At 40.6% G+C, this 26,523-nt stretch overlaps 1 protein-coding gene across 4 annotated transcripts in view; it reads left to right on the top strand.

Moving 5' to 3' along the window:
• Window positions 1-18,981: 18,981 nt before the first annotated feature.
• Window positions 18,982-26,523, top strand: part of KCNQ1 (potassium voltage-gated channel subfamily Q member 1) — a 343,661-nt gene continuing 336,119 nt past the window's right edge. For all 4 annotated transcript variants that reach the window (XR_014317582.1, XM_082761238.1, XM_082761237.1 and 1 more), the window contains exon 1: window positions 18,982-19,446. Coding sequence is in view for 3 of the 4 variants with exons in the window: in XM_082761238.1 (XP_082617364.1) it covers window positions 19,049-19,446 (398 nt within the window). In the remaining variant the exon portion in view is untranslated. The remainder of the gene's footprint in view (window positions 19,447-26,523) is intronic.

Here is a 26,523-nt window from a genome sequence, read left to right as displayed (position 1 = left end):
GTTTGCAGAAATTTGCATATGGATGTCTGCCAGTAAATTTCATAGAAGTGGATTTATCTGGGGAGAAAACCAGAGAGGGTGGAGAGGCAATAAAAGGGAAATGAAGACATCAGGGAAGTAAATAATGGAAGGAGCAGATGGAACAGACTAGAGAAAACACACATCAATACTGCTCGATTAAAATGAAGCGACTGGCTGTCCTTATATAGCACATTGTATAAAAGGGCTGGGGGGAGCTTGACGCTAGTTTCAAATACTCCTGGCCCTTCACTGCTCTGTTCCCACAGCATGGCATGCCACTTTGAAGCTGTGCCAACATAACTCTTTGTGTGGCCTCACAGCGAATCTGAGTTCACATAAAAAGAACTCATTTTTGCCAGGTCATTTTTCAGCAAAATTGGTTCACTTATGTGTATACAGCATGACACGCAAACTCCTGAGAATAATGCATTGTGAATCCACAGCTGTAGTTCATGCTGGAAGAAAATGTAAGAATATGGGAATGGTTCTGATTCATAGCAAATGCCTCAGAAAGGGCAATATTCAAATACGGCAGGCAAAATCATACACGAAAAACTTAGCTGAAGCTGGCTTGTACATGGACACTTGACAAATGACTGCTATTGAAAGCAAAGGACACAATGTGTACTATTGAAAACAGAAGGATTAGAAAATAAAAAGGACCACTACTCAGGAACTGGAAGGGCTTGAAATAATCTGCTGTGGCTTTGCTCAGATCAGCTAGTATTTTTCATCCCTTAGATCTCTAGTACGTTAGACTTGTAGAATTTTCAGAAACTCACAGATTTGTTTCTCTTGAGGCCAACATCTGACTTGATAAAGTCAGCCCTTAGCATTAAGCAAAGACCTAGTCTTTTACAAATTCCAGTTTATAAGCTATGCAAAAATAATCTTTACCTTATTTCAAGGTTGTCATGTGTACAATAAATGTGTGCAATTTCATGCTTTCAACCGTACTTTCTTTTTTGAAAAATGCAATTGGGGAGGGGGATGGGGAGAGTGGAGGGCAACCAAACCTTCACGTTGTTTCCTTGTGTGACTGCTTTCATCATCACCTATTTATATGAGTTTATTCAATGCTTTAGGCAAATTTTGTAAGCTTGAAAGGGAAGTATATTCAAAACGTAGAATTTGTTTTGCATAAAACAAATAATTTAGGAAAATAATTTATTCTGTTTTGTTTCTTAAATACAACAAAACTGTAGACACAATTTCCTTTCTTTTAACATTTTGAACTTGGTGCACTGTGCAAAAATGTTAGTGGCAAAATTGTTAATTTCCTGTTCAAATTTTCTCCTTGATAAGATGTGAATCCCCCTCTGTCTTTTCAGTTAGCTAAAACACTGAAGTTGCCTTTGGATATGATTGTTCATTTCAGGAGGGCTTGAGCTTTAGAACCTAAGTGCTGCACACTTAGAAATCACACTCGCTGAATGCACCAAGGTGTATTTTTACAACCTTTCCTAGAAATTTGAATCTCTCGCAACTCCTATAAGCCCTGGCAGCCCTAAACTTTAAAATACATGCTTGTCATCCACTACAATGAAGCCCGTCCTTTTTTTGTTTTTCTTTCTTATCGATAGCATTTATTTTTAACTCAGGGTGGCAGCAAACCATAGCCAATTTGTTCTTTGGCAGTCTTTCTTAGATTTCTTTTCAGATAGATATAGATCAGATCCAGATGAATAAGGAGATTATAAAACTGTGAAGCACAGAAGAAAGTGTCTGAAGGTGGATGAAAATGGTTGACCCGGGACTGTTAAGGATGGCTTCAGTGTACAGGAGAAAGATAGACCTCACTTAGGTGTTTGGGATACTTGAGAATATTTCTGACTACAGTCCTTGCCAATTAGCAAGAGGCACGTGCTGGCAGGCACAGGGATTCCAGCTCTGTTGAATTTTGTCTGTATTAAAAGCCCCCATTTTCCCCCCGTCTATATTCTTTCCCTATGTCTGTAACGGTTCTGCTGGCAGGTGTACTCACAGCAGTAGCCAGTTATAATCACCAGGTAGATATTCAAATGCAGTGAACTCTGCCTAACAGAGGTTAACATTCTGTAGGAGAGAAATAAAATAGCAGATGCTTCCCTTCGCTTGATCTTTATACACATATAAAGTATTACCTTGTTCAGTTTTTTTGTGCTTGCAGGGTCTTATTTTTATTGAGATGAAATGTGGAGATCAAGGAAAAAAGGAAACAAGAATGTTTAAGCACAAACAAATCCATAAGCCATCTCCTCACAGGTTATGCCACAGCGTGGGCCTATGCAGCAAGGAAGAGCTTAGATTAGCACTTCAGTAGTTACTATGTTGTTGGATACTCTTGTTTGAAATATGACAGAATTCCTATTAATATTTCTGCTATAAAGTTGGATCATAACTCTAGCTAGGGTAAAATATCTGTAGTTGCAGAAACGTGGATCTACATATATAGAAGATTTGACAATGCTATTTAATGCTATTTGTCTTTGTATAAGAAATGAAAAAAATAGATGCACATGCATCTATTAATTAATTACAGGATGCAAGTACAGAAAAGCTTAAGAAAACACTTTCTCACTTGCCACAAGTCTCATAAAAATAGATAAGACCTAGAACTCTGTAATTATTATTAGGAACAGAAGTGTAGATTTAAAATGTAGCTGTAAGAACGCTTAACTTCTACAATTACTGTTGATGTGCTCTGTCCTACTCAATGTTGGTTATGGCTGATTTGCCCAGAGAAGCTGTGAATGACCCATTCCTGGAAGTGTTCAAGGCAAGGTTGGATGGGGCTCTCAGCATCCTGGTCTAGTGAGAGATGTCACAGAATCATCTAGGTTGGAAGAGACCTCCAAGATCAGAGTCCAACCTCTGACCTACAACTAACCAGTTCTCCACTAAGCCATATCACTAAGTTCTAAATCTGAACATCTTTTAAAGACCTCCAGGGAAGGTGACTGAACCACTTCCCTGGGCAGCCCATTCCAATGCCTAACAACCCTTTCAGTAAAGAAGTTCTTTCTAATATCCAACTTAAACCTCCACTGGAGCAACTTTAGCCTGTTCCCCCTTGTCCTATCACCAGGCACGTGGGAGAATAGACAACCCCCCACCTTACAGCCTCCTTTAAGGTACCTGTAGAGTGCAATAAGGTTGCCCCTGAGCCTCCTCCAGGCTCAACAATCCCAGCTCCCTCAGATGCCTCTCATAAGCCTTGTTCTCCAGACCCCTCACCAGCTTCGTCGCCCTTCTCTGGACTCACTAGTGCACCTCGATGTCCTTCCTGTAGTGAGGGGCCCAAAACTGAACACAGTACTCGAGGTGTGGCCTCACCAGAGCCAAGTCCAGGGAGACAATCACTTCCCTAGCCCTGCTGGCCACACTGCTTCTTATACAAGCCAGGATGCTGTTGGCCTTCTTGGCCCCCTGAGCACACTGCTGGCTCATATTCAGCTGACTATCCACCATCACTCCCAGGTCCTTCTCTGCCTGGCAGCTTTCCAACCATTCCTCTCCCAGCCTGTAGCTCTGCTTGGGGTTATTGCGCCCCAGGTGCAGGACCCGGCACTTGGCCTTGTTGAACTTCATGCAGTTGACCTCAGCCCATCGGTGCAGCCTATCCAGATCCTCCTGCAGAGCCTTCCTACCCTCGAGCAGATCAACACACGCACCTAACTTGGTGTCATCTGCACACTTACTGAGGGTGCACTCGATCCCCTCATCCAGATCATCGATGAAGATATTAAAGAGGACCGGCCCCAGTACTGAGCCCTGGGGTACGCCACTAGTGACTGGCCTCCAGCTGGATTTGACTCCATTCTCCACGACTCTTTGGGCCCGGCTATCCAGCCAGTTTCTAACTCAACAAAGCGTGTGCCAGTCCAAGCCATGAGCAGCCAGTTTCTTGAGGAGAATGCTGTGGGAAACGATGTCAAAAGCCTTGCTAAAGTCAAGGTAGACCACATCCACAGCCTCTCCCTCATCTACTAAGCACGTCGCTTTGTCATAGAAGGAGATCAGGTTCGTCAAGCAGGACCTGCCTTTCATAAACACATGCTGACTGGGCCTGATTGCCTGGTTGCCCTGCAAGTGCCACGTGATGACACTCAAGATAATCTGCTCCATGAGCTTCCCTGGCACTGAGGTCAAACTAGCAGGCCTATAGTTTCCTGGGTCTACCCTCCAGCCCGTCTTGTAGATAGGCATCACATTTGCTAGCCACTGGTCGACTGGGACCTCCCCTGATAGCCAGGACTGCTGATAAATGATGGAAAGCAGATTGGTCAGCTCTTCTGGCAGTTCTCTCAGCACCCTTGTGTGGATCCCATCCGGCCCCATCGACTTGCATACACCCAAGTGGTGTAGCAGGTCGCCAACCATTTCCTCGTGGATTGTGAGGGCCACATCCTGCTCCCCATCCCCTTCCACCGGCTCAGGGTACTGGTTATCCAGAGAACAACTGGTCTTGCTGCTAAAGACTGAGGCAAAGAAGGCATTAAGCACCTCAGCCTTTTCCTCATCTCTCATCACTAAGTTTCCCCCTGCATCCAGTAAAGGATGGAGATTCTCCTTAGTCCTCTGCCCATGGCAGGACCATGCCAATATCCCTGCCCATGGCGGGTTTTATGTATGTGTGTGTAATTAAATGATCTTTAAGGTCCCTTCCAACCCAAACCATTCTGTGATTCTAGGGTTACAATACTGACTCAAAAAAAAAAAAAAAAAAAAAAAAAAAAAAAAAAAAGCATAGTGTAAAATGCAGAATAATATTCAACATAAAACTGAAGCAGGCTACATATTCATCTGGGGTGATGCTAATTAGTAGACAGTCAATTTATTTCTCCAAAGGTCTTAAAAAGTCTATTTTAAAGGTAAAAGGCCTAGTGTTTTTAAAAACTGTGTACCTAATTTTAATTAGATGAGCAGTTCCCTTGAGCTATCTGCTAGAATCAAAAGAATTCCATAAAGTAAAAAAAAAAAAAAATAGCAAAAATGAGGATGACTTTCACCTTCATTTATTATTTCTTTTATAGTTTACTGGGAGATCATGCTTTCCCAGATGAAGGGTTATTGAAGAACAAATTTAACCAAACTCTGGCCTGTCAACATTCCTGCTTGTGTTCCCTGTGATCCTGTCTGAATGCAGGGTCTTCACAGACAGTTAACTGCCTTTTATCAGAAACCTTCATAATGAGGGCTTTTTCTAACTAAATGTTGTTACTTAACATTCAGAAAACCAAGTCTGTTCTGAATGCAAGAGGAGAGCTGAACAGCACAGTGCACAGGTATATTAGGTGTATGCTCATGCCCTAAGCTCATGGGGCTGGTAGAAGAATCCCACAGAGCACAAACCTGCAGAGTAGGACAGCAGAAGGCATGGGTACACCTTTCTGCTCTGCTGTCTAAGAAACAGCTGTAGAGCAGAAACCTGCCTACTGTACCAGTTCTGCAGTTTGTTATTATCAGACCAAAAACAGTAGCCAAAGATCAGGTAGATAAAAAGTCTGTGAAGATTTGGAGGCCTATTCTTAGTGCAAAGTAAATGTCTAAACAGTGGAGACTGCAATAATAGAACATTGTTGAGGTCTAATTGCAAAATCAGTATAGTAAGTTAGGCACTATTGGTGTAAAAGCATGTTTTCATATACTGAACAAAAAAACAACTGATGGAAAGTGATCTGGATCATGGATAAAGAAAGACAACAACGAGCTTGTGAAATTCCTAATGCAGAAAATCTGGAAGTTTTGCATCTACTTCACTAATCAGAAGGAGAAAAGAGTAGCAATATCTATTTCATGTCACTGCTGATTACTCACAGGTGATGAAGGGAAAGTAAAATGTTAAGTAACTATCTCCTCTTAGCTGAGTCACAATCATCTCTTTTTAAACTTTAAGAAAACAATCTGCCTTTCTCTCCCGGGGAGAGAGAATCACTCTAAAGGCTAGTAAGTACCAGCAATGCACATAACAACTCTTACAGTGCCAATATAAATTTATGTAGTATAGCTAGTGATCCTACCTGCTGGCTGTTCTTTGCAGTAGGCATGACTCTCCAGCTGTAATGTTGAAGTTGCACTGAGGTGGCTGTTGTTACCAATGTTATTTGACGCTGCTTCCTTTTTCTATGTGGAAAGAGGAAGATGTTACCACATTACCAGGCACACCTGGCCTCCCAAACTCATGACAATGAAAGTAAACATTGCTAGTATACAATGATAACAACAGCTCTTCTCATGTCAAACACAGAGATGCAAGTAGCAAACATTTACCTGTAGCAGTAATGGGATATACAGTTACTAGAAACAGACAACCAGCAGCAATGTACTTTAGATGTGAATATAGTTTCTAAATTAGCTTTTCAAATGATTGCAATAGAATGAATATTCAGTAGCTGCATCAGTAACTAACTCTCCTTTCTTACTGGAAGGAGTTACATGCCTCATACCTGCTTTCCCCAGCTCTAAGAAATCCTTAATAAACTTCCCAGAGTGCATGTATGCAGTCTAAGTGCTCTCTAAAAGGTTTAGATTTCTGAACAAACACTGTCCATTTATCTTCACAGATAAATTCAAGTTTTGGTGCACAGCATGTCAGCTTTAATTTTGTGTTCATTTAAGGGAACTATTCTGTATTTAGGGTGTAAATGTTGCATCACCATGCTTTCTTAGGTAACTTGCCTTTGGGGCTTTTTTGATATACAACATCTCACTCAGTATGAATTATTGCAGTTCACTACATTATTGTGAAGCTAAGCTACTTTGAACAAGCTGAAGATATGCCCAACCTTTTCAGTTTTTTCAGGATCGGTCATGTGTTTATGCAAATACTTTTTGTCCTTGACTATCAAAATAAGTGGTTGGAGTCCTACTTTTATTTTTTTATATATATATATATATATATAAATGTATATTTGGTATTTCAGCATAAGTTGATATATCCATAAACATTTGGTGTCCTCAGTAGAGATTTTTGCCTTAAACTTACCTTTCATCTGCAAGTCTGGTTTTCTTTGTGCTTTGTTTCTAAAACCTTCAGAAAATGTCTCTGATATCCATTTCAGTTTGATTAGATTACACAATGACCTAAAACCAGTCAGATATCCAAATTCTACTTGTTCAAGAAAAGAGCAAATTTTGTTTCCCCTCATGCTGACCTGTAATTATTCTGGATTGCTCCAAAATTTCCTTTGTATGTACATACTTGTCACTATTTTTGCTTTTTAAACCACCATTGTTTCTGTTAATGCTTTTTTTTTTCTAGGAAGGGATCTGGACAGGTTGGAGAGCTGGGCGATCACCAACCGCATGAAGTTCAATAAGAGCAAGTGCCGGGTCCTGCACCTGGGACGGGGAAACCCTGGCTGCATGTACAGACTGGGCGATGAGACGCTGGAGAGCAGCCTAGAAGAGAGGGATCTGGGGGTCGTGGTAGACAGCAAGTTGAATATGAGCCAGCAGTGTGCCCTGGCAGCCAGGAGGGCCAATCGTGTCCTGGGGTGCATCAAGCACGGCATCGCTAGTAGGTCAAGGGAGGTGATTGTCCCGCTCTACTCTGCGCTGGTGCGGCCTCACCTTGAGCACTGTGTGCAGTTCTGGGCACCACAGTATAAAAAGGACATGAAACTGTTGGAGAGTGTCCAGAGGAGGGCTACGAAGATGGTGAAAGGCCTTGAGGGGAAGACGTACGAGGAACGGCTGAGGTCACTGGGCCTGTTCAGCCTGGAGAAGAGGAGGCTGAGGGGAGACCTCATCACAGTCTACAACTTCCTCGTAAGGGGTTGTCAAGAGGCAGGAGACCTTTTCTCCATTAACACTAGTGACAGGACCCGCGGGAACGGGGTTAAGCTGAGGCAGGGGAAATTTAGGCTGGACGTCAGGAGGGGGTTCTTCACAGAGAGGGTGGTTGCACACTGGAACAGGCTCCCAGGGAAGTGGTCACTGCACCGAGCCTGTCTGAATTTAAGAAGAGATTGGACTGTGAACTTAGGCACATGGTCTGAACTTTTGGGTAGACCTGTGCGGTGTCAAGAGTTGGACTTGATGATCCTTAAGGGTCCCTTCCAACTCAGGATATTCTATGATTCTATGATTCTATAATTGTGTTAAATTCCATTACATTAGTCGCAAAAAGTCCTTTGTCCTTGATCTTTGTTATAATAGTAACAGTTGCTTGAGGTATAAAAACCTGAAATTAAGCATGACCATAGTCAAGAAATTTTCTTGGAAATATTGTAATATGTTTCTCTGAACAAAATTGTAATATATGGTGTTGAAGGCACTGGCCTTTTTTGTCCAGATTTGACTGACTAAGGAGCAATACTAGGTCTGATACCAAACACTTCATGTCCCAGGTAACTTGCAGATAGTAAGACTATTTCGGTCCCTCCTTGGCTATATTTTTTGCAAGTCTTGTCTTTGTAGAAGTCCTGTATTCTTTTTATATTCTTAAGTAGTATTTATGTTTGCCTGACAGAACAGCACAGGTTTTTATTTTGTTTGCTTCTTGTTTTGTTTTCCCTTCTGCTCTAAGCAGATATGTTTATTATTAGCCTATTTCTTAGACAGTTTCATTACTTTTTTTGAACAATTCTGGTAAGTCTTGGTGATTCTGACCAGTTGTTGCACCTGTGCATCCATTTCCTTTCCTGGTAGCTTTTCAGCTTTCATGTCAGTCTGCTAAGAGGGAAATAATGCTTGAGTAGGAATACTCATAACTTATTGTTGTCTTACAAATGTTTGAGACTGGAAGTTTTGTAAGTTTCTGAATGCATCTTTTATACTGCAAATACATGACACCATTTATTCTGCCCTTGCAACTGGCTTGCTCGTTCTGCCAGTTTATGTGCAATGATTTATTATGTAAAGTCCTTTGTGTTGTATGGTGAAACCTCCATTTCAGTGTTCCTTGAATTGAGCAGTCTTCTAACCTAGCACCTGAGTTTGAGTTTGCTGAATTTTCAACAGAATTCCCCATTTCTCCTTCTCTGACTATTAACTCCAGGCACTGATGTGGTGACAGGTCATGTTTATATTTTCTTTGCATGGTGGTTGGTCTGTAACTTAAAAGATCAGTGTTATCACTTACAAGTAATTAGTTATATGCGGCTGGTAAGTCAGGTTACGTCCATTTCTGTGTTCATGTGGTGAAGTTTCACAGAAGGAGCAAATACAGGGAAGAGGATGCATCTCTGTATGGTATTATCAGCAGTTAAAGCATCTACTGAAGTTTGTTTCAATTCAAAACACACACGACGTCTTGATTTAAAATCCTAATGTTGTTGGTTCTGTCTGGACACCGCAACATTTTACAGTGTTTCAGAGTATCCCTACCGTTGCAGTGACTAATCCTGTTTCTCCTCTTCACCAGCAAATCTGGGCCCTTAATGTACCATGGCATTTACCATCACAGCTACAAAGGAGGACAGTGCTATTATCCCATTTACAACTTAAGAACCTGGGGCACAAATAAGAACAATGACACACCTGAGCTCACACAGGAAGTCTGTAGGAGAACTGGGGAGTGAACTCTGGTCATTCAAGTTCAAAGTTAGAGACAGTAACTTTCCTCTTTGATGGTGGACTGAAAATACTTCCTTAAACTCAGTATACATACAGGAATTAAGCTTACAGTGCTCTCTTTGATAATTTTTTATTAAATTGCAAATCTGGGCAATGTATCAAGTTAAAGTCCATTTTTTAATCCTTTTTTTTTTTTTTTTCCTTTCGTTGTGCATTGATGACTACTCATTATCACTGAAAAGAGAGAACCTTTGTGACACATTTGCAATTGCTTTCTTACTCTTCCTTGCTCTTTTAATTTTATAATGGTATTTCCAGAAATTCTTTCTGAGATTTTCCTGGTCCTGTATTGTATTTAGATTGCAGTGGTAAATCAGTATTTGACAGTTCATGTAATTCTGCTCTTCCCATCACACTAAGTTATTAGTAATTTATTGTATTATTAACATGAGAGAATCATTTTATAAGTAGTGTAAAGAGAATCATTGATGATACGCATAATCAATGGGATGGTAAAAATTGGATAGAGGTAGAGGGTTCCTTTATATTGAAAAGGCTCTGCAAAGGCAGTACTGAAAAACTGTTAGTGTCAGATTCCCGACTGCATCGAATTACCATATTATGACTCAGTTTATAGCAGATAAGTAAATGAGTAGTGTTTTGGTTTTATTGTGTCGAGAGAAGTCATTGAATCACCTTCTCTTTAGAGTATCAGGTCTCTTGTGTTCAAAAATAGGATCATTTCCTTAAGCTACTTTGTTCCATTTCTTCTCTAGATGAAAACATAACACTTCAATGGTTGCAGCAACAGAACTTATTGTTAATGTGATTGTAATAAAGCAGCTTGTCCCACTGAGGACCAGCAAGCTTTGCAGTAGAAAGAGGCACACACATGCCTGTAGCCAATTAAGATTAACTGGGTGCAGCTGAAAGTGGAGACAGTGATAAAGTAAGTAAAGAGGTCCTCATATGAAAGATAAAAAAAGAGCTAGAAGCTCCCATGAGCAGTGAAACGGAGATCTAGAGAAGTAGCTTTCAGGGACTGTGCTCCTCTACTAGGTGGGAGGAGAAAATAACTGCAAGAGATGACACTGAGTTTTAAGTCTTTGAAGGTGCTTCAGGGGTTGTGAGATGGACAGCTCTAGCTTTTGTTGAAGAACAAGAGGGACTGGGATAGCAGTGCAAAGCGATGTTGCTTGAGATGTCATCTATGCACAACTATATTTTAGTAGGTCTATACTTCTAGTCACCTTTCAATGCATTTTAACTACAACAAGAGACAGACTCTAGTCTGGAGCTCACTTGGAGATCAACTGTTACACAGCTATCTCCAGTCTAAAAGTCTAAACCCAGATCTCTCTCTCTTCTGCAAACTTTGTCTTTCCTTTGACCTATAAACTATAACCACCTGTGTTGAAGTTCTAAAAAAAAAAAAAAATGCTGGATTTTAAATGCCAGTTTACAGACAGTATCTCTGTACTTAAGGAATACATATACTGCAAAATGAGCTTACAGGTCAGGTTATTCAATCAATTGCCATACCTGAACAGGACAGAGTGCTCAAGTAAGACTTACTGTGTCAAAGGACATTCTGATCACGTCTCCTTTTCTTAAAATAAATCTGTAAAAAGAAAAGAAAAAAAAAAAAAAAGATAGGAGCAGTGGCAAAGTTGTGTAAGCTTGTCAGCAGTAACACACAATTTCCTAACTGTATGAAATAGCTTCCTTATTCTTAGCGTGCCAGTTATTTTTCCTTTTTCATAACTTGCTGATTCTTTTCACTTCACTTTCCGTTTATTTAGAAGGATTGATTCTCACTATCAAGAAAGTATTGCTGTCTATTTTCAGAAATATCTACAAAAATGAGACAAACCACTTGTAGCCTATTTGGTCAGGCCAGATAAACTTGTTACTGTAGCCACTAGAGGGACCTCCAGGAACAGAATATACAAACATTTGCAAAGGGTATTTTGAAATATTAAGTGTCTTTAGAAAGAAGGGGGGAAAAAAAAAAAAGCTTTGCAGGTCAATCACATTATCTTTTGATAATAAAGAGCTCTGAAATAATAGGAAATGTGAATTAACTAATTATCTCATAGACTTCATCAAGAAAGCATCAAGAAAGTTCAGTTCTCCTGGTAGGATATGAGTTTAGAGGGTTCTTTCCTCTTCATGGAATTAGAGAGGTCAGAACATCTGCTTACAGAAGCCTTGTTATTTAGCAGAAAAGTTGTACTTTGCTCGTTTGAGGGGTACACAGCAAATATAATTATGCTCTTTTCAGAGTTGCTGAGAAAAACTAGGATTTGGATGTGATACAGACAGCCTGCAATCAACAAGCTTAGTTTCTCAGTGAATAGGATTTTAGCATAGCTTTCAATTTCTTTCAATTTTTAACAGTAGTTTAATAGCCTAATTAACAAATACTGGTGCCTCAGTACATATGCACATGCTTACTAAAATGTAACTATGCTACCACTTGGATTATTGGATCTGTAATTAGCAGTCAATCTGGGAGATGAGGAGGGTAGTCACATTCCCTTTTATACTTCTGCAGTACTATTACAAGAATTTGTGGTGTACTTCATGCAGAAGATTTTGGGCTTTGCAGAGCACAAATGCAGCAAACTTTATTTTTATCCTTCTACATGAAATCTTGCTAATGTAAGCAACTGTGCTCCTGAGACATTGAAGATGATGACCCAAATAGAAGAACTGCAATTAGCCCAATTAGCAAAAGGTCAAGGATGGGACTAGAATTTGGCATGAAATCACAAGTGGGGAAAAGGTCAAGAGAATTTTTGCAAGACCTTGTATTATATCACATTGCATTGTTTGCCTTTATCTGTTGGAATGGTACTGGAGAAATGAAATCTCTTCTTTGTGAGATGAACACAACCTGAAATTCAAGTTTGGCAGAGCTGACTTGCATAGGTCTCCTGTGGCCTATCCACTGAGTTTTATAGTTTGCATTTTGTTTGCATTGAGAGGTTACTTGCTGTGGAAAGGTGTAGTTGTGGGGGAAGAGGTATTGCTAGTAACTTTTGTATTGTTCTTCTCTGTTTTCCTTATTTAGGGCATTAAAAAGCTATTTGGTGAATTGCTGTTTGAAAAATCTTTGTTTTTGCAATGGAATTACCATTATATTCCTTACCTTGCCTGTGTAAACCTTCCACTGAAGTTATCTGGTGAACTACCTGCAATTAAAGGTCAGTCAACTGCAGTTACACCTAGCTGGAAGACAGATAACGCCTGACAAAAGTGGGTTGCCAAGTGGGCTCTGCTGAATAATGGTTATCTATCCATGTCATTCCATACGTATGAAATAGGATATTATATTACAGATTAAAATATTTGCAGGCAGGAAGTGTTCCTTGATCAGGAAGAGATTTAGTGATAACTGGTGATGTCTTTACTTGCTTCAGCTGCTAAAAGTGAAACTGCCTGAAATACCAAAACATCCTCTTAGTAAACACAGGTCTCCCCGTAAGTAACTATGGAGTTACAATTTGAGAGGATTTCAGAATTTCAAAAATTCAGTGAATTTATTTGAACCTTACTCAGCAGTGTTATTTGATCCTATTGTTCCTACTTCATCCAACAAAGACAGGGTTTATGAGTAGTCCGAGGAGAAGAATTTTCTTATGATGCAAGATGATGATGTAACGATCCCTTCATTTGAAGAATGGATTCGTCACTCTGCCCTTATATACCTTTGCATATGTAAGAATATGCATACTGTAACCTGTATGGCATTACATGAGTAATCAAATTCCTGCTGTCTCACATGCTTCTGTGATTATAATACATCCCTTGTGCCTTAATGGTGAAAATAAATGTTGCAGCATTTTGTCGACCTCCTTAGTTTTCTCTTTTGCAATGATTTTCAGAAGAATCCTTTTCCAGTTATGAAAATTGCTGAATAATTAACTACATCAAAGAACCAGGGAGAATGGGACAGCAAAGGCATTCTAAAAAATCACTTACACATGGAAACTTTTAGTCAAACCTGCAACCATAGGCAGAAGGACAGGCTAACGCTATAGAAAAAAAATATAATTAATGACATGAAACAAAATTCCAATTGGATGGTATTGGCCTTTTGAATGAACATTCATTGGCAAGAATAATTACGTCTTCTGAGTATTACCCTGTCTGGTTTGGGAGAGGCGGGGGGGAATGACACAACTTCTTTTTCTGCTGGAGACAAAGAAATTAAATATTGTAAATAGCAGAACTAATCCTGTGGACAAATAGAGCATTTTTATTTTTTTTTCCACACTGATTGGTCCAATTTAAGTTGTAGACTAGTCAGCATTTTACTATATGTATAACTAAATACATAAAACAAAAAAAATTGGCTGTGTGCCATCAGTGTAAATATATGCTCAGATTCTTTCTTGAAACTGTTTTAGGATCTAAAACCTGAGCGCTGGTAGACAGTAACATTCTTTCCCAGAACAGCCCTGATGTGCTTCAAAAAGCTATGAAACAATGTAAATAGAGGTAATAAACGTAGACATAACCATGCAGTAAGATAGCATTCAAACAGATAATATTAATCAGGATTGTCAACTGCAGGACTAGATAGTCTCCAGACTCCAGATATCTGGTGCGTGCTAGTATCTTCTGCAATGTTTCTTCTCTCTAGTGACCAAATTCCTAAACTTACTGCACCCGCGGTTAAAAATAACCTGGCACCAAAGAGGGAGGGAGAGAGAATTAAAAGCCAGTTTAAACTTTCTGAATAGGAAGTCATCAGCTGTTTTCTGTCTGTCACATTTGTCTTGAGACTGATACAATGGCAGACTGTGTGAGCACCTTTTTAAAGCATCCTTTTTTTGACAGTGATTAGTCTTTTTATGAAGTCATTCATTAACGTGGACACTGACTTATAACTAAACATCTGCTACCCTGTTAGGATGCTCCTACTTTGTTCATTCTTATCTAGAGGAAGAAAAGGTGGTTTTGTCTTCCCAAGTTCTGCTCCGTCTGTAAATAGCAAATTTGCCACTCAGGCAAATTTGGTATTTCGAAAGAGATGGCTATATTGTCCAGTTTTCTGGAAGTGATTTAGTGAGGGTATGGGGGACAGTCTGCCCAACAAGTAGTCTGCTACTGCTTAAGGATGAACACCTCCTGCATCTTTCTTTGTGGTGCTCGTCCTAATTACCTGTACTGTACTGTGGTGCTTTTTAATTGAATGACAAAGGCACCTTCCCTGGACATTCTTATCCCAGTACTTTGTGATGGTGCTACTGCTGAATCAGAGAAAGCCTGGACAGCAGTGGTTAATAGATGTTTAAATTGCAGGTAGAGTAATGACACAGTAGCTGTGCATGTTCCTGATCAAGGAAGCTGGAATAAATTCACCTGAAGGAAAAAGTGAGCTGATCTAACCTGAGGATTCTCCCTAGCCATACAGCTAGGTGACCACAAAGCACTAGGGGAGAAGGATAAAGCTGTTACTGCGCTTTATTGTATTTTTATCTTAACAGTCAGACTTTTGGGGAATACTGCAGTTTCAGATGATTTACATTGTCCATATCTGGAGTTTCTACTGGTATGCTACCTAAGTTGTTTGACTAGCAATGCCTGTCATCAGGGAAAATCTGTTGTATGTATACATAAGAAGCATGAATGCATTTAAGAGCCTATTAGAAAGACTTTGCTTAAATTTAAAACCTTAAGTTAAGCTGGTATAAAAGTATACCACTTGTATATTTAATAAATTGTTATCGATTTAAAAGAACAATAAATAAGATTACTTAGGCATCCAATGAAAGATGTGTATAGGTATTCAGAAAAATGTTCTTAATTGTAACTTATTTAGTGAATGAAAACATGTATATCTCCCCACTGAAATGGCTGAGCCACTGTCTTTCCAAGTTTTCAAAAATGAAGCAAACTCTTTTCTCTCTTTATACTTTCCTTACCTCTGCTTTGAATCCACAAGGCTAATGTTCACTTGTTCAGCATATTATTATGCTTTCAAGCTTTTCTTCATGGCAGAAGTCTAAGTACTTATGTTTTGTAGGTTTTAATATGAGTATCTTTAAGTAATGACATGCTCCTGTGAACAGATTTATTTTAAATTAAGATAGAGAATATTTCAAAAGCTACTGGTGTACAGTCATTGCTATATGAAAGTATTTAAACAGTCTAGGATTCCATTCTCAATTCAGAACTAAGTTGCTTTTACCTACATTGCTGGCTATTTTAAAAACAATCTACTGATCGAACTGTGAACCCTCAAGGCAATGGAAGGCAACAAGGGATTTGCTCTAATTCAAGAAAAATAATCTGAAAATTAAGATGAAAACAACTTCTTCCTCTCTTTGAAGAAAATTTTTTAACCTGTCCCCTTCTCTAGCTGGGCAGAAATGGGGGAATTTGTATTTAAAAAACAAACCAAACCATCCCCCAAGGTAATCTAACAGTAAGCAGGAGGATTTCTGAACATGAGCACGATTACTATCAAGACATGGGTACTCATGAGGGGGGAAAAATGGGAATTGCCATTACCATGTTAATGGCATTCATCTTTAAAATGTTTCAAATTATAATACAGTTTTGGTGATACAATATATAATAATTATTCCCTAGAGACTCATAATGAATTAGTTGTCTATTCAACACTTGTATTTAAGCATGCAATTGATTTCAGATATGCCAGACAGATGTTTTATCATTCAGTAAAATGAACTAGATAGAAGTCATATAATAAAATGATTTTTAATATATAAAAATTAACTTCCTCAATCAGTACACACTGAAAAATTTATATTTTGATGGATTCCTTGACTCTGGGGAAAAGATGTTCATATATAGCCTAAATATTTATTTTAAACATTGTCAAATTGAAAATTCCTTCATTTCTGATGATTATTTGAAAAATTAAGTCAACACCAAAACAAAACATTATGAAAGTATTTAGGACATGAGAAACAAAGTAGTGGGTTACAGAGCTTTTCATGTTTTGCAATGAATAAGTTATTGAAATAAACTTTGTCCATTTTGAACAGTTTCTCATTGTATAGAGGGTAAAAGTTAGTTATTAATTTTCTTCCCTACATACCTATTTAACTTTTGTCTTGAAAGGAAATTGAATGTAACAGAACCCTCTATTTTCCTGTATTCAGATACATTGGATTTTCTATTCTGCTTTGTTAATCAACAGATGAATAACAACACAGTGCCATAATATTTTAAAAGATTTTGGAAACAGTTTATGAAGAACATAATCTGAATGCCTCTTGTTTTGTTGAACTATGGAAATTATTTTGCACCTGGCTTTAGGATAAGGTCCTGAATAATACAGACAATATGTCAGTCTTTAACGTAGAACGCTTGCATAAAGAAACACATTTGTTAACTTTAATACTATCAGGCCAGTCCTCAAACAGTGAGCCTTCAAGGGTAGCAATGACATTTTTCTTGCATACTTACTGCAAGAACAGCAAATGATTTCTGAATGTCTTCTAAGCAAATGACTAACAATCTGACTTGAAGAGTCACACAGATGTTTCTTTTTGGTGCCAAATATATTGTAAGCTGAGGTGAGCAAAGTCATTGGCAGTGGGTTTCCTCTGTGTTCAGAACAGACATGGTGTCTTTACCAAGAAGCAGAGCTTTTTTCTGAAGCACTACTAAGATCTTTGAGCTTTTACTCGGGAACAAATCAAATGTTCTCTTCTAGACTGGAAGCCATATACTAGAAATTGACTAAATTGCAGGCAAGAAACTAAAGAGTCCTTGTTCAGGGGTACATGTTGGGCTGGTCTTTCCTTGGCTCCCTGCATCACATGGTCAAGGTTCAAGCACAGGAATAATTCCTGACGTTGGAGGTTTTATCTTCCCATTCGAGCCACAAAGAAACTGAAGTCACTGGGTATGGGAAAGGCAGTAGCAGTTTATAATAAAATAGATTTTCCCTATGTGATTTCTATGTAGAACTTCCTTCTTAAAATGCTTGATACATACCTGTCTTCACAGTTCCTGAGGACAGAGAAAACTGAGTTAGCTGTAATTTGGATCTATTTTGATCAAATGCAGGACGAGTTTCCTCTGTTGTGCTGTTTTTATTAACTTTGTTCTTCTTGCTCTGACTGAAGGGGGAAAAGCCTTTTGTTGGTTTAAAAACAAGTTTTGCAAATTCTTTTTTTTAACACTTCTGTATTTGCATTCCTAACAAGGGGTCAGATTCTTCATGGATATAAATTAGTGCTTTATAAGAGCCTACAGTCTTGCTTATTTACACTAGTGAAGGATTTTGCCCAGTTTGCCTACCATGTGTGCAGCTTGACATTTGAATGGAACTACAATTAGCAGGCTTGTTTGTGTTTAACTTTATTTAGCACCTTATCTTCCTGCAACATTCTTGTCCCATACCAGTGTATCAACCATGAACTCAACATAGCTCTTACTAGTTCTGTTCTATTTTGAGCTAGAAGAAAGAAAGAAAAAAAAAAAAAAAAGAAAGAAAAAGAAAAAAAAAAAAGGAAAACAAAACAAAAACAAAAAAACACACACACAACCCACAGCACTCCAGATCAAAGAGAACCTTCTTTACCTCTGGGAATAGAAATTGTTAACTAATTGCTACAGCAAGGGCTTTTACTACTATAACGAATTAACTCACGTTGCTGTTAAGTCTTAACTCACTTCAATGCACAGGAAAGTTATCCAAGCCCTCAGAACAGCGTGGTATTAATTACCAAAGATACGTACCCTTCTACAGAAACACAATGTTTTGGTTTAGTGTTGGTGAGAGACCGAGCTTGCAGGTGAGGCAATTCTGCAGAACTGTGCTTACTGTTCTACAGCTTGCCTAATTACTCAGCTGTTTGCTCCCTTGTATCACAGTAACATCTAAGACCGCAAGGCCTGGTGGCCTGACCCTTACTCTTGTTACTTGTATTAAGAACAGCCCCCTGGCAGATACTAGGTCGAGTCATGTTCAAGTTTGTTTCTTTTCTCCTTCCCAACGCTGAAATTCTGCAAAAAGGGATGAGGCCCCAGAGACTCTGGTGTTTCTAACTGAGTGGTAAGGGGGCATGTTCTGGCTCGAGTCACTGGGACAGGCCTGTGAAACCCTTTCTGGAGCACGTTGTCCCACAGGGGCTAGATGGATTGGCAGCAACCTCCCTGATCTTTTACCATCACCCTCTTCAGGACATGGGGCCTCCTGCAAGGAGGAGGGCATCTCCGCCCAGCTCTGTCCCCGAGGAGAGGAGCAGGTGCAGCAGATCAGCACCGCTGAGAGGGGAGAAGGGAGCGGGGCAGGCGCGGGGGGCGGCCCGCCTGAGGTACCGCCAGCTCCCGGCCCCGGGCAGCCGCCGCGCGGCGCCTCCCGCCGGGCGGCCCTGGGGCTGCAGGCGGGGCGGGGACGGGCCGGAGCCGGGCTTCCCCTCACCTTGCCCGGCCGGGAGCCGCCCCCGAAAGGGCCGGGCCAGCGGCGGCGGGAGGACGCCCGGAGCTGGACCGCGGCTCCTCGGAGCAGCGAGGCTCCGGCACTGCCTCAGCCATGTCCTCCAGCTCCCCTCCGGGCGAGAAGAAAAGCCGCAGCCTGGGCCGGCTGTCGCTGCCCAGGAAGGGCAGCATGACGCCCGGTAAGAAGCCCTCGTCGCTGGAGCTGGCCGAGAGCGCCCCGAACGCCCACTACGCCCCGCTCCCCGACGGCCAGGGCGGGCAGCAGCCGGCGGGCAGCAGCCCGCTGCCCTCCCGGGAGCGGCCGCAGCGGCTGAAGAGCGAGGTGGTGGTGGTGAGCGCCGACAGCCCGCGGCCCCCCGTCAGCCTCGACCCCCGCGTCTCCATCTACAGCCTCCGCAAGCCGCTGCTGAGCCGCAGCAACATCCAGGGCAGGGTCTACAACTTCTTGGAGCGGCCCACGGGCTGGAAGTGCTTCGTCTACCACTTCACCGTGTGAGTACCCGACCCGCCTGCTCCTGCCAGGGGCTGTTAGCAGCGGTTTTCCTCTCACAGCCGCCGCTGCCCGGTGTGGAAATCGGGGCTCTGGGCTTCCAGGAGGCGTCTGCGGGTGCCCCCCTCACGCCTTCCCGCCTCCTCACGGCGGCCGGCGCCCCTCACGGCGCTCCGCCGAACGAACTGAGCCTCTCGCAGGTGCAGTTTAAGAAATCGACCCGGCTTCCTGTCACGCTTTTGTCTACTAGATGCATAACAACCCGAAAAAGTGCCCCGCTGCTGAGGAAGTTTCTGTTGCTTTAGGGAAAAGCACTGTATTTCAGCTCAGGTGCGGTCGTTAGGTAGAACAGGTGCTGGCTTCAACAGCCCCTCATGCCCCCCACACCTCAGCCTTGGAAAATTATCTTGGGAGTTGAAATAAATTTTTCATTCCAAGTATGAAAATGAAGTTGGAAATAGCATAATCACTTGGGGGTTTTAGTCATTTTTAGTGCAATCACTCCTGGTACAGCACTGGGTAGTGTGTTACTGGTACTGCAGTGGTGCTGGAGGGAGACAAGGGACAGGTGTGCTGAGGTGACGCTCCTCTCCCTTCCCTTTATTTTATTGCTCTTCCTCCTTTTATTGCTCTAACTCCTTGTTCTATCAGGTATGAATGCCCCTACTGTTATTTTTAGACAGGAAGGAGGATGACATTTGGAGGATGTTTAGAGCTGCTTTGCTGCAAACAAGTTAGAAACCGTTTTGAGTGTAATATTCTCCACAGAGCACTGTGCCTACCCTGAGCCAGCAAGCAGCAGGTCTGTCCTTCATAGGGATCTCAGCAAGTGAATCCATGTGAAATTAGTGCTTTTAATCTAGATGTTGTGGAAGGTTTGCATAGCCCTCAAGCAACTTGCGTATCTTCAATGTAGGGAATGAGGTCTGGCAGAATGGTGATAGTTGGTTAGGTGTGTTTATTGTGTGCATGCACACACCTCTGTAGTAAACGCACATTTACTACAACAACTAGAGGCAAAGGTATTTTATGGGCCAAATCTGAAGACCAAAGACTTCATTAAAATTCAATTTTTAATTTTCCAATCATTGTGTTCTGATATTAAAATCTAATTCTAAATGATCACTATTTTTAAAGTAAATTGAGGATTGTGTGCTTATTTTCTGCGTTTCAGGATTCTGGAGTGAGGTAAGTGGTACCAACTTGATTTCAGTGGAGGGAAAACATCTGTAGTCAGAAGGTCTTTAAGTGGGAGATGATTGTGCAGTTAGTAAGATAATTGTGGGCTCTGTTCTGTTGAATGTTTTGATAATGCCATTAGATGACAAAACAACTAATGGCCGTAATTACAAAATATCTAATAGTTGTGGGTGAACAACGTAAAACACTTTCAGGAATCGGAGAATTCCTAAAAGGTGATTTTAAGCAGCAATCTAATATGGTATCCAACCTTTTTCAGATGTCTCAGATTATGTGTAGAAATAACAATAAACCATGTTGAATATTATACCTGACCTTTAAATCTTAACTCAGTTGGCTTAGGGTGGGGAAAAAATCCTGGAAGAAACTGTTGGATCCCTTTGTACATATACATTTAAAATTAAGGCTGGATTTTTATGTAGATAATATGTCATTACCTGTCTCTCCCCCACTATGCTCCTGTCCGTGGTGTGATCATTAGCCCCAGTGTTTCCCCTTTTTCCATGAGCTCTTCCAATGCAATGGTGAATGATAGTGGTAGTAAATATACTCAAGCCTCTTACTAAACACTGTGCATATTCCTTGTCTTAGGACTCTAAAGAAATAGAAGGGAATACTACCACCCTGATGTATTTTTTGCAAAGCTATCTGCAAGTACAGTCTGTGCATTTTTAGGCAGCTCCACTCAGATTTCCCCCAGTAGAAGAGGGAATTGAGTCTGTACCATCCTCAGTCATCCCAACATCTTCCTATTTCTGCAGTAGACAAGCCAGGATTTCATTGTGTGCTAGTAATGTTTAAGGTTGCTGGTCTTTGGTCCGTACCCCTCCAGCTCTCTTTCTTTCTGAGCTCCCAAAACAAGTTCCTGGGATGCTTGCTTTCTACTGGACAAAGGAATGCTCTCTGAGTTCTGTCTCTGCCAGCCAGATGCCAAGTATTGGTAGCTTAATAATTGTTACAATCCAAAAACTTGGTGGTAAAATTAACGTACAAAGCAAACAGTTGTTCTGATCCAGGGAAGCCGTTATATCTCAACCTGTACTCTGGAGGAGGTGGGGAACCTGATTTTTTAAAAATAAAAATAAAAAAAATACATAGTTATACAGTTATAAGAGACCCTGCTTCCTTGCTTAGTCCTTCCTCATACTAGAGCTTACAAATACTCAGAGAGTTAAACTGGGTTTTGCCTTGTGATGTGTGAGGACTGATCGTTGGCTCCCTTGCCAAAATGAGCTCAAGAGAATGGTGTTTGCTTGTTTCCTCTTTATCATTCCTTCTGCTGGCTACCTTCTGCTTTGTTCTGGGGGCTTGCAACTGCCTTGGAGGTCTCAGTTTCTATGTTAAAAGTTCAGAGGAGAATGAGATAGCACGCTTTTTTTTTTTTTCTTGTCAGCTGCACTCCCACCTTAGGGCTAGATCTTGGTCAGGACTCTACTCAGTTCTACTTAGGTCTTGATACTCTGATTTAACACTGTTCTGCGATACTGATCCTATTCTATCTCTTGCATCAGCTTATGCTGTGTGGAGTATGAAGCTGTGTTCTTAGTTATATGCTATAGTGATTAGACTTCAAAATTCCATAGCATAGTTGTTGTAATTTCTTCTGGGCCTGGACCTCTGGTTGTTTTAACACCGTTTAATAAGCCAGAAAACTACTTCAACTGATTGTCACACCCTTTTCCTGCTTAGGAGCTTTATTTTGTGGTATCCAGAATACCAACAGAGAAGAACTGACAGAACAGATTTTCCTTGGTTTTATCTTATAATCTTTAGAAAAGCAAAGTTGAATGCTGAGCTTTAGTCCACAGAATCTGTGTTGGTATATTTATTTCATATAGTTTAGATTTCTGTATGGTTTAGGTATGTGGTGGAGCCTTCCATGCACCTGCTGATGTAAAGAATGGGGTCTCGTTATGCACAGCCACAGAGTGTTTCTGTACTAGGTCAGGCCAATGACCTGTTTACTTGTGAATTATTTCTTTCTTAAGGCGGCTGAAATAACTCTTCCAAGGGGCAAAATCTGTGTTGTTTTATTTTTTCTCCTTGTTGATGTCTTTAATCTCCCAGGTTATTGGGATATTATAGTCACGGATTAAATCAACTGAACTCTGCAAAGGTTTCTTCTGACGTTTGTCTGATTTGCCCAGACTAAAGAGCAGAAATATCTCAAGTGGGCAGAATAAGCAATTGATAATTTTACTTCAATTTTACTAGATTTTGATAAGCTATTGAAATAGTTTCTAGGGGAAGAAGTAATGGATTAATGGCTGTTAATTTACCACTCAAAAAAAAAAAAAAAAAAAGACTTAAAAATACTAGTGGAGATGATAGAAGCTTTTCTTTTAGCTACACAATATTGTACGGAACTTTATTTAAGTAGATGAAGTATATAGTGTGTATATGTGCTTAATTCTGCCCAGAATTAAGAGCTGAAGATTTACTTGCATAACTTCTGTAGATACAACTGGTGGCTGTTTGGAAACTTGGATTTTTTGCACATCGGAGCTTGCCTTGTGGCATGGCTGTGTTTGTGGCAATGTCCAGCCAGCACCACCGAACCCATACCTGCCACAGGTGAGGAAGTCACTCAGTGAGTGCCACTGTTCTCCATGACCTTTGGAGCTAGGGCATCTTATCACACTTATCTTAGTAGCACACCTTGAGATACTGGCTTTGAGAGGTGAAATGTTCTGTGGTGGTAGCTAATCACGTTTTCAGGCAATGTGAAGAGGTAATGGGACAAAAGGAGCTTAAATGCTGTCCTTGTAGTGGCCTGCTGGAATCCTGAGACTGTTTCTGTGTTGGAGGTGGTTGTAAAGCATAAACCTTCAGATCTTTTTAATAAAAGAAGAAAACAGATTTAAGCACATGAGAGAAGAGCCTCTTTAAACAGTTTAAACAGTTTCACCCTCTCTAAACAGTTTAAATCAAACATCTTGATGTGTTTGAAGAAACTTTAGTTATGAGCTTTCTGGTAATTTCTCTAGTCTTGTGTGTGGCAAATAACTTCTGGCAACATGTACTGAGTGTTGACTTCCTGTGCTCTTTGAAGTGTTGGCCATTATCAGAGAGAATAATTCACAAATAGATGGACCATTGGTCTGTTCGTGTATGGCAGCTTTTTTGTTGCCATGCAAGATAATAGTCTTCTATCTTATCTTTGCACTGATGTATGTACCCTGTTCAATTTACTTTGCCTTTGTATACGTTAGGCTTAATCAGCTGTGATTGTGATTGAATTTTCTTTGAATCCCAAGGTGTTTACATAAGCCCGGACTGGCTGGCGGTTCGGATTTGGGAGACTGGTCTCCAGAAGCAGATGACAACTCAGAAGTGTGGCTGTGTGTGTACACATGCAAAGATAAGAAACAAGGGTAGATAGAATATTCCAGTTGCATGTGTATTGGGACTTACAGTAATTGATTATGAAAGGCAATGAAATGTTTACATAAAGCTGTTAGCATACAATGCTACAAGGAAGAAACATAACTCCAGCTTAAAATCCTATTTTTATCATGTTTCCCAATGTACTGCAAGAACATTGGTTCATACTCAGTGTGTAAACTCTTGATGAGTGAAAAAGACCTGTAAAATAATCAGTGTGTGTGCCCACACAAGAATATAAGTTTTTACACTGAGTGAGTAAGCTCAGTAAAAGAAGGGGCTAAACATACAAAATAGTACATTTTGAACATGGACAGTGGGGTGTTTAGAAAATGTTATGACTTGAAGACAAACTATTATTGCAGACAGATTATTACCTCTGTTTTAAAAAGCAGAGTCAAATCCTCTAAATAAGAATGGCTTTTCTAAGCATAATAATGGGAGGAATTTGATCTGTTATGTTCTTTCTGCTACGCTTAAATGGAGGAAGACCCATGTGTAGCTTTTTCTTCTCGTCAAGACTTAATTAGTTTAGCTGAAGTCAAATTGGCCTCCTCATTTTGGTATGGTTGATAGAGAGGCTGTTCCTTGTCATGTGGAGGTTGATGCAAATGAACATTTATTTTTTATAACTGTGTGCCACCTTTGTCTGAGACCAGTGTTCAGTGTCTATATTAGTGGAGCCCAGAACTCCCTTCCCCTCAAGCTAGATATAATTTCTATAGAATAGAAATCTGCTGCTTTGTCACTTGATGTTTTCAAGAGCATGGTGTGTTACAGCTGTGCAGGGGCTTCTGTAGATCTCTTTGAGGTCACACAAGTACTTAAGAAATGTAACTGGGAAAAATTAAGTGGAAACAAGGTGATACTTGCAGCTTCTCCCTGCCCTACTCCACTGTCTAGTGGCTTTGTTTGCAGCAAGGCAGACATAGTGCTCTGTGTCTATTAATATGTGTGGCAATGTTTTTGTGTGAAATACAAGGGATTGGAGAGCCTTCTCTGACCTCTTCCCAGAGAGGAGGCAAGAGCTTTTGCCTGGCCTGTTATCTTAGCTGGCTGTGTGCATGAGACAGTTAGGAGTTGTTGCAGGGTCAGCCCTGTTGCCAATTAGCCAGTTACAGACATTTTGGGTCTTGGGCAGATTTCTGATACAAGGCAGTGAAATTTCTTCTCATGTTGGGTATACACCATAGTACTGGAGAAGCAGCAGTCCAGTAAAAGGGTATCATCAGCATCAACTACACCTTTGGTATCCTATCTAAAATGTCCGGTTTGACAGCACAAGTTTTCAAGTAAATTGAAAAGCTTCAGTCAGTTGTGTTTTAAAGCTTATTAGATGTACAGAGCATGATAATTCCATGCTGTGGGAACACGGTGACAGCTGTAAAATAAATTATTTTTGTTCAATACAGGTGTTGTGGAGAAGGAAGGAACTTACAGGCTTTGCACCCTCCTTCCCTGCTGTGTGCCACAGTGCAGCCCCTCAGCTACAATGTTGAATGACAGTGTTTCTCTGTGACTTGTGTGCTGCAGACAGCAATTGGGTTGGCTGTGTACCACTTTCCTCTCTTGCCTTGTGCTGTGCTTCCCAATCTGTAACTTGTCTGAAGTTTTGGTTATTTTCCAAGCGCTGTCCTGACTGAGAGAATTCTGAGTCTGTGCCAAGAAGATCTTAGGAGTGACAGCTTAGCTACAGGTCAGAAGGAGCTCCCATTTTCCTCTCCCAGAGGGACAGTAGAAGTTATGAGAGATGCAGGTAGTAGACTGCATAACTGACTAAAAATTGTGTGTGTAATCCAAGTTAATTTAGTAATTGATTGCCATCAGAAAAGAAAGCAGAAACCAGATCCTCTCAATGTCACCCACTAGTAGTTACTGCCTGGAAGTCACTAAAACCATTAAAGACTAAGCCACTCTCATTGCATCATTTGTCACATTGAATGATTGTTGTGTGTGACGGTGAGTTTTGAATATCAAAGGGGGAAGGAAAGTGTAAAGCTGCGAATCTTTGAATTAAAATGTCTTTGGAAGGCACACCGTATCTTGAGTAATAACTAAGAAAAATCCATTTCTGGTTTGAAATGCATAACACCACATGATCAGTTAGTTGGCTTTGTCACCTTGAGCTGTGGTCTGCAAGCAGACACAGGAGCTGTGAGGTGAGGGAGTTCTGTGGAGACCCACAAGGTTCCGTCATTGTACTGTTGTTTAGGTTTTTGTGTAACTGATGGAAACAGGAAGCTCCTGAATGCTAATGTTCACTGAAGACCAAACCATCTATGATGGAGAAACAACTCTGCAGGATACATAAAAATTTATAAATTTAATAAATTTAGTCAGGCTTTCTTGTAGGTAGGCCTTCTCCTCTCTTTTCTGATATAACATTCGAAGTCCTTCTCTGGTGTTTTTGTTTTTTATTTTCCCCTTCAGGAAAAGAATTATTCTAGCTTTAGAAGTTGCACGTGAATGATCTTAGGAAAACCAGTAGGTGCAGT

The sequence above is a fragment of the Aythya marila genome (genome assembly GCF_965140915.1).
Source record: "Aythya marila genome assembly, chromosome: 5".
NCBI classification, from domain to species: domain Eukaryota; kingdom Metazoa; phylum Chordata; class Aves; order Anseriformes; family Anatidae; genus Aythya; species Aythya marila.
The sequence above is the reverse complement of the archived record's forward strand: the minus strand, read 5'-3'. Positions and strand labels throughout refer to the sequence as shown.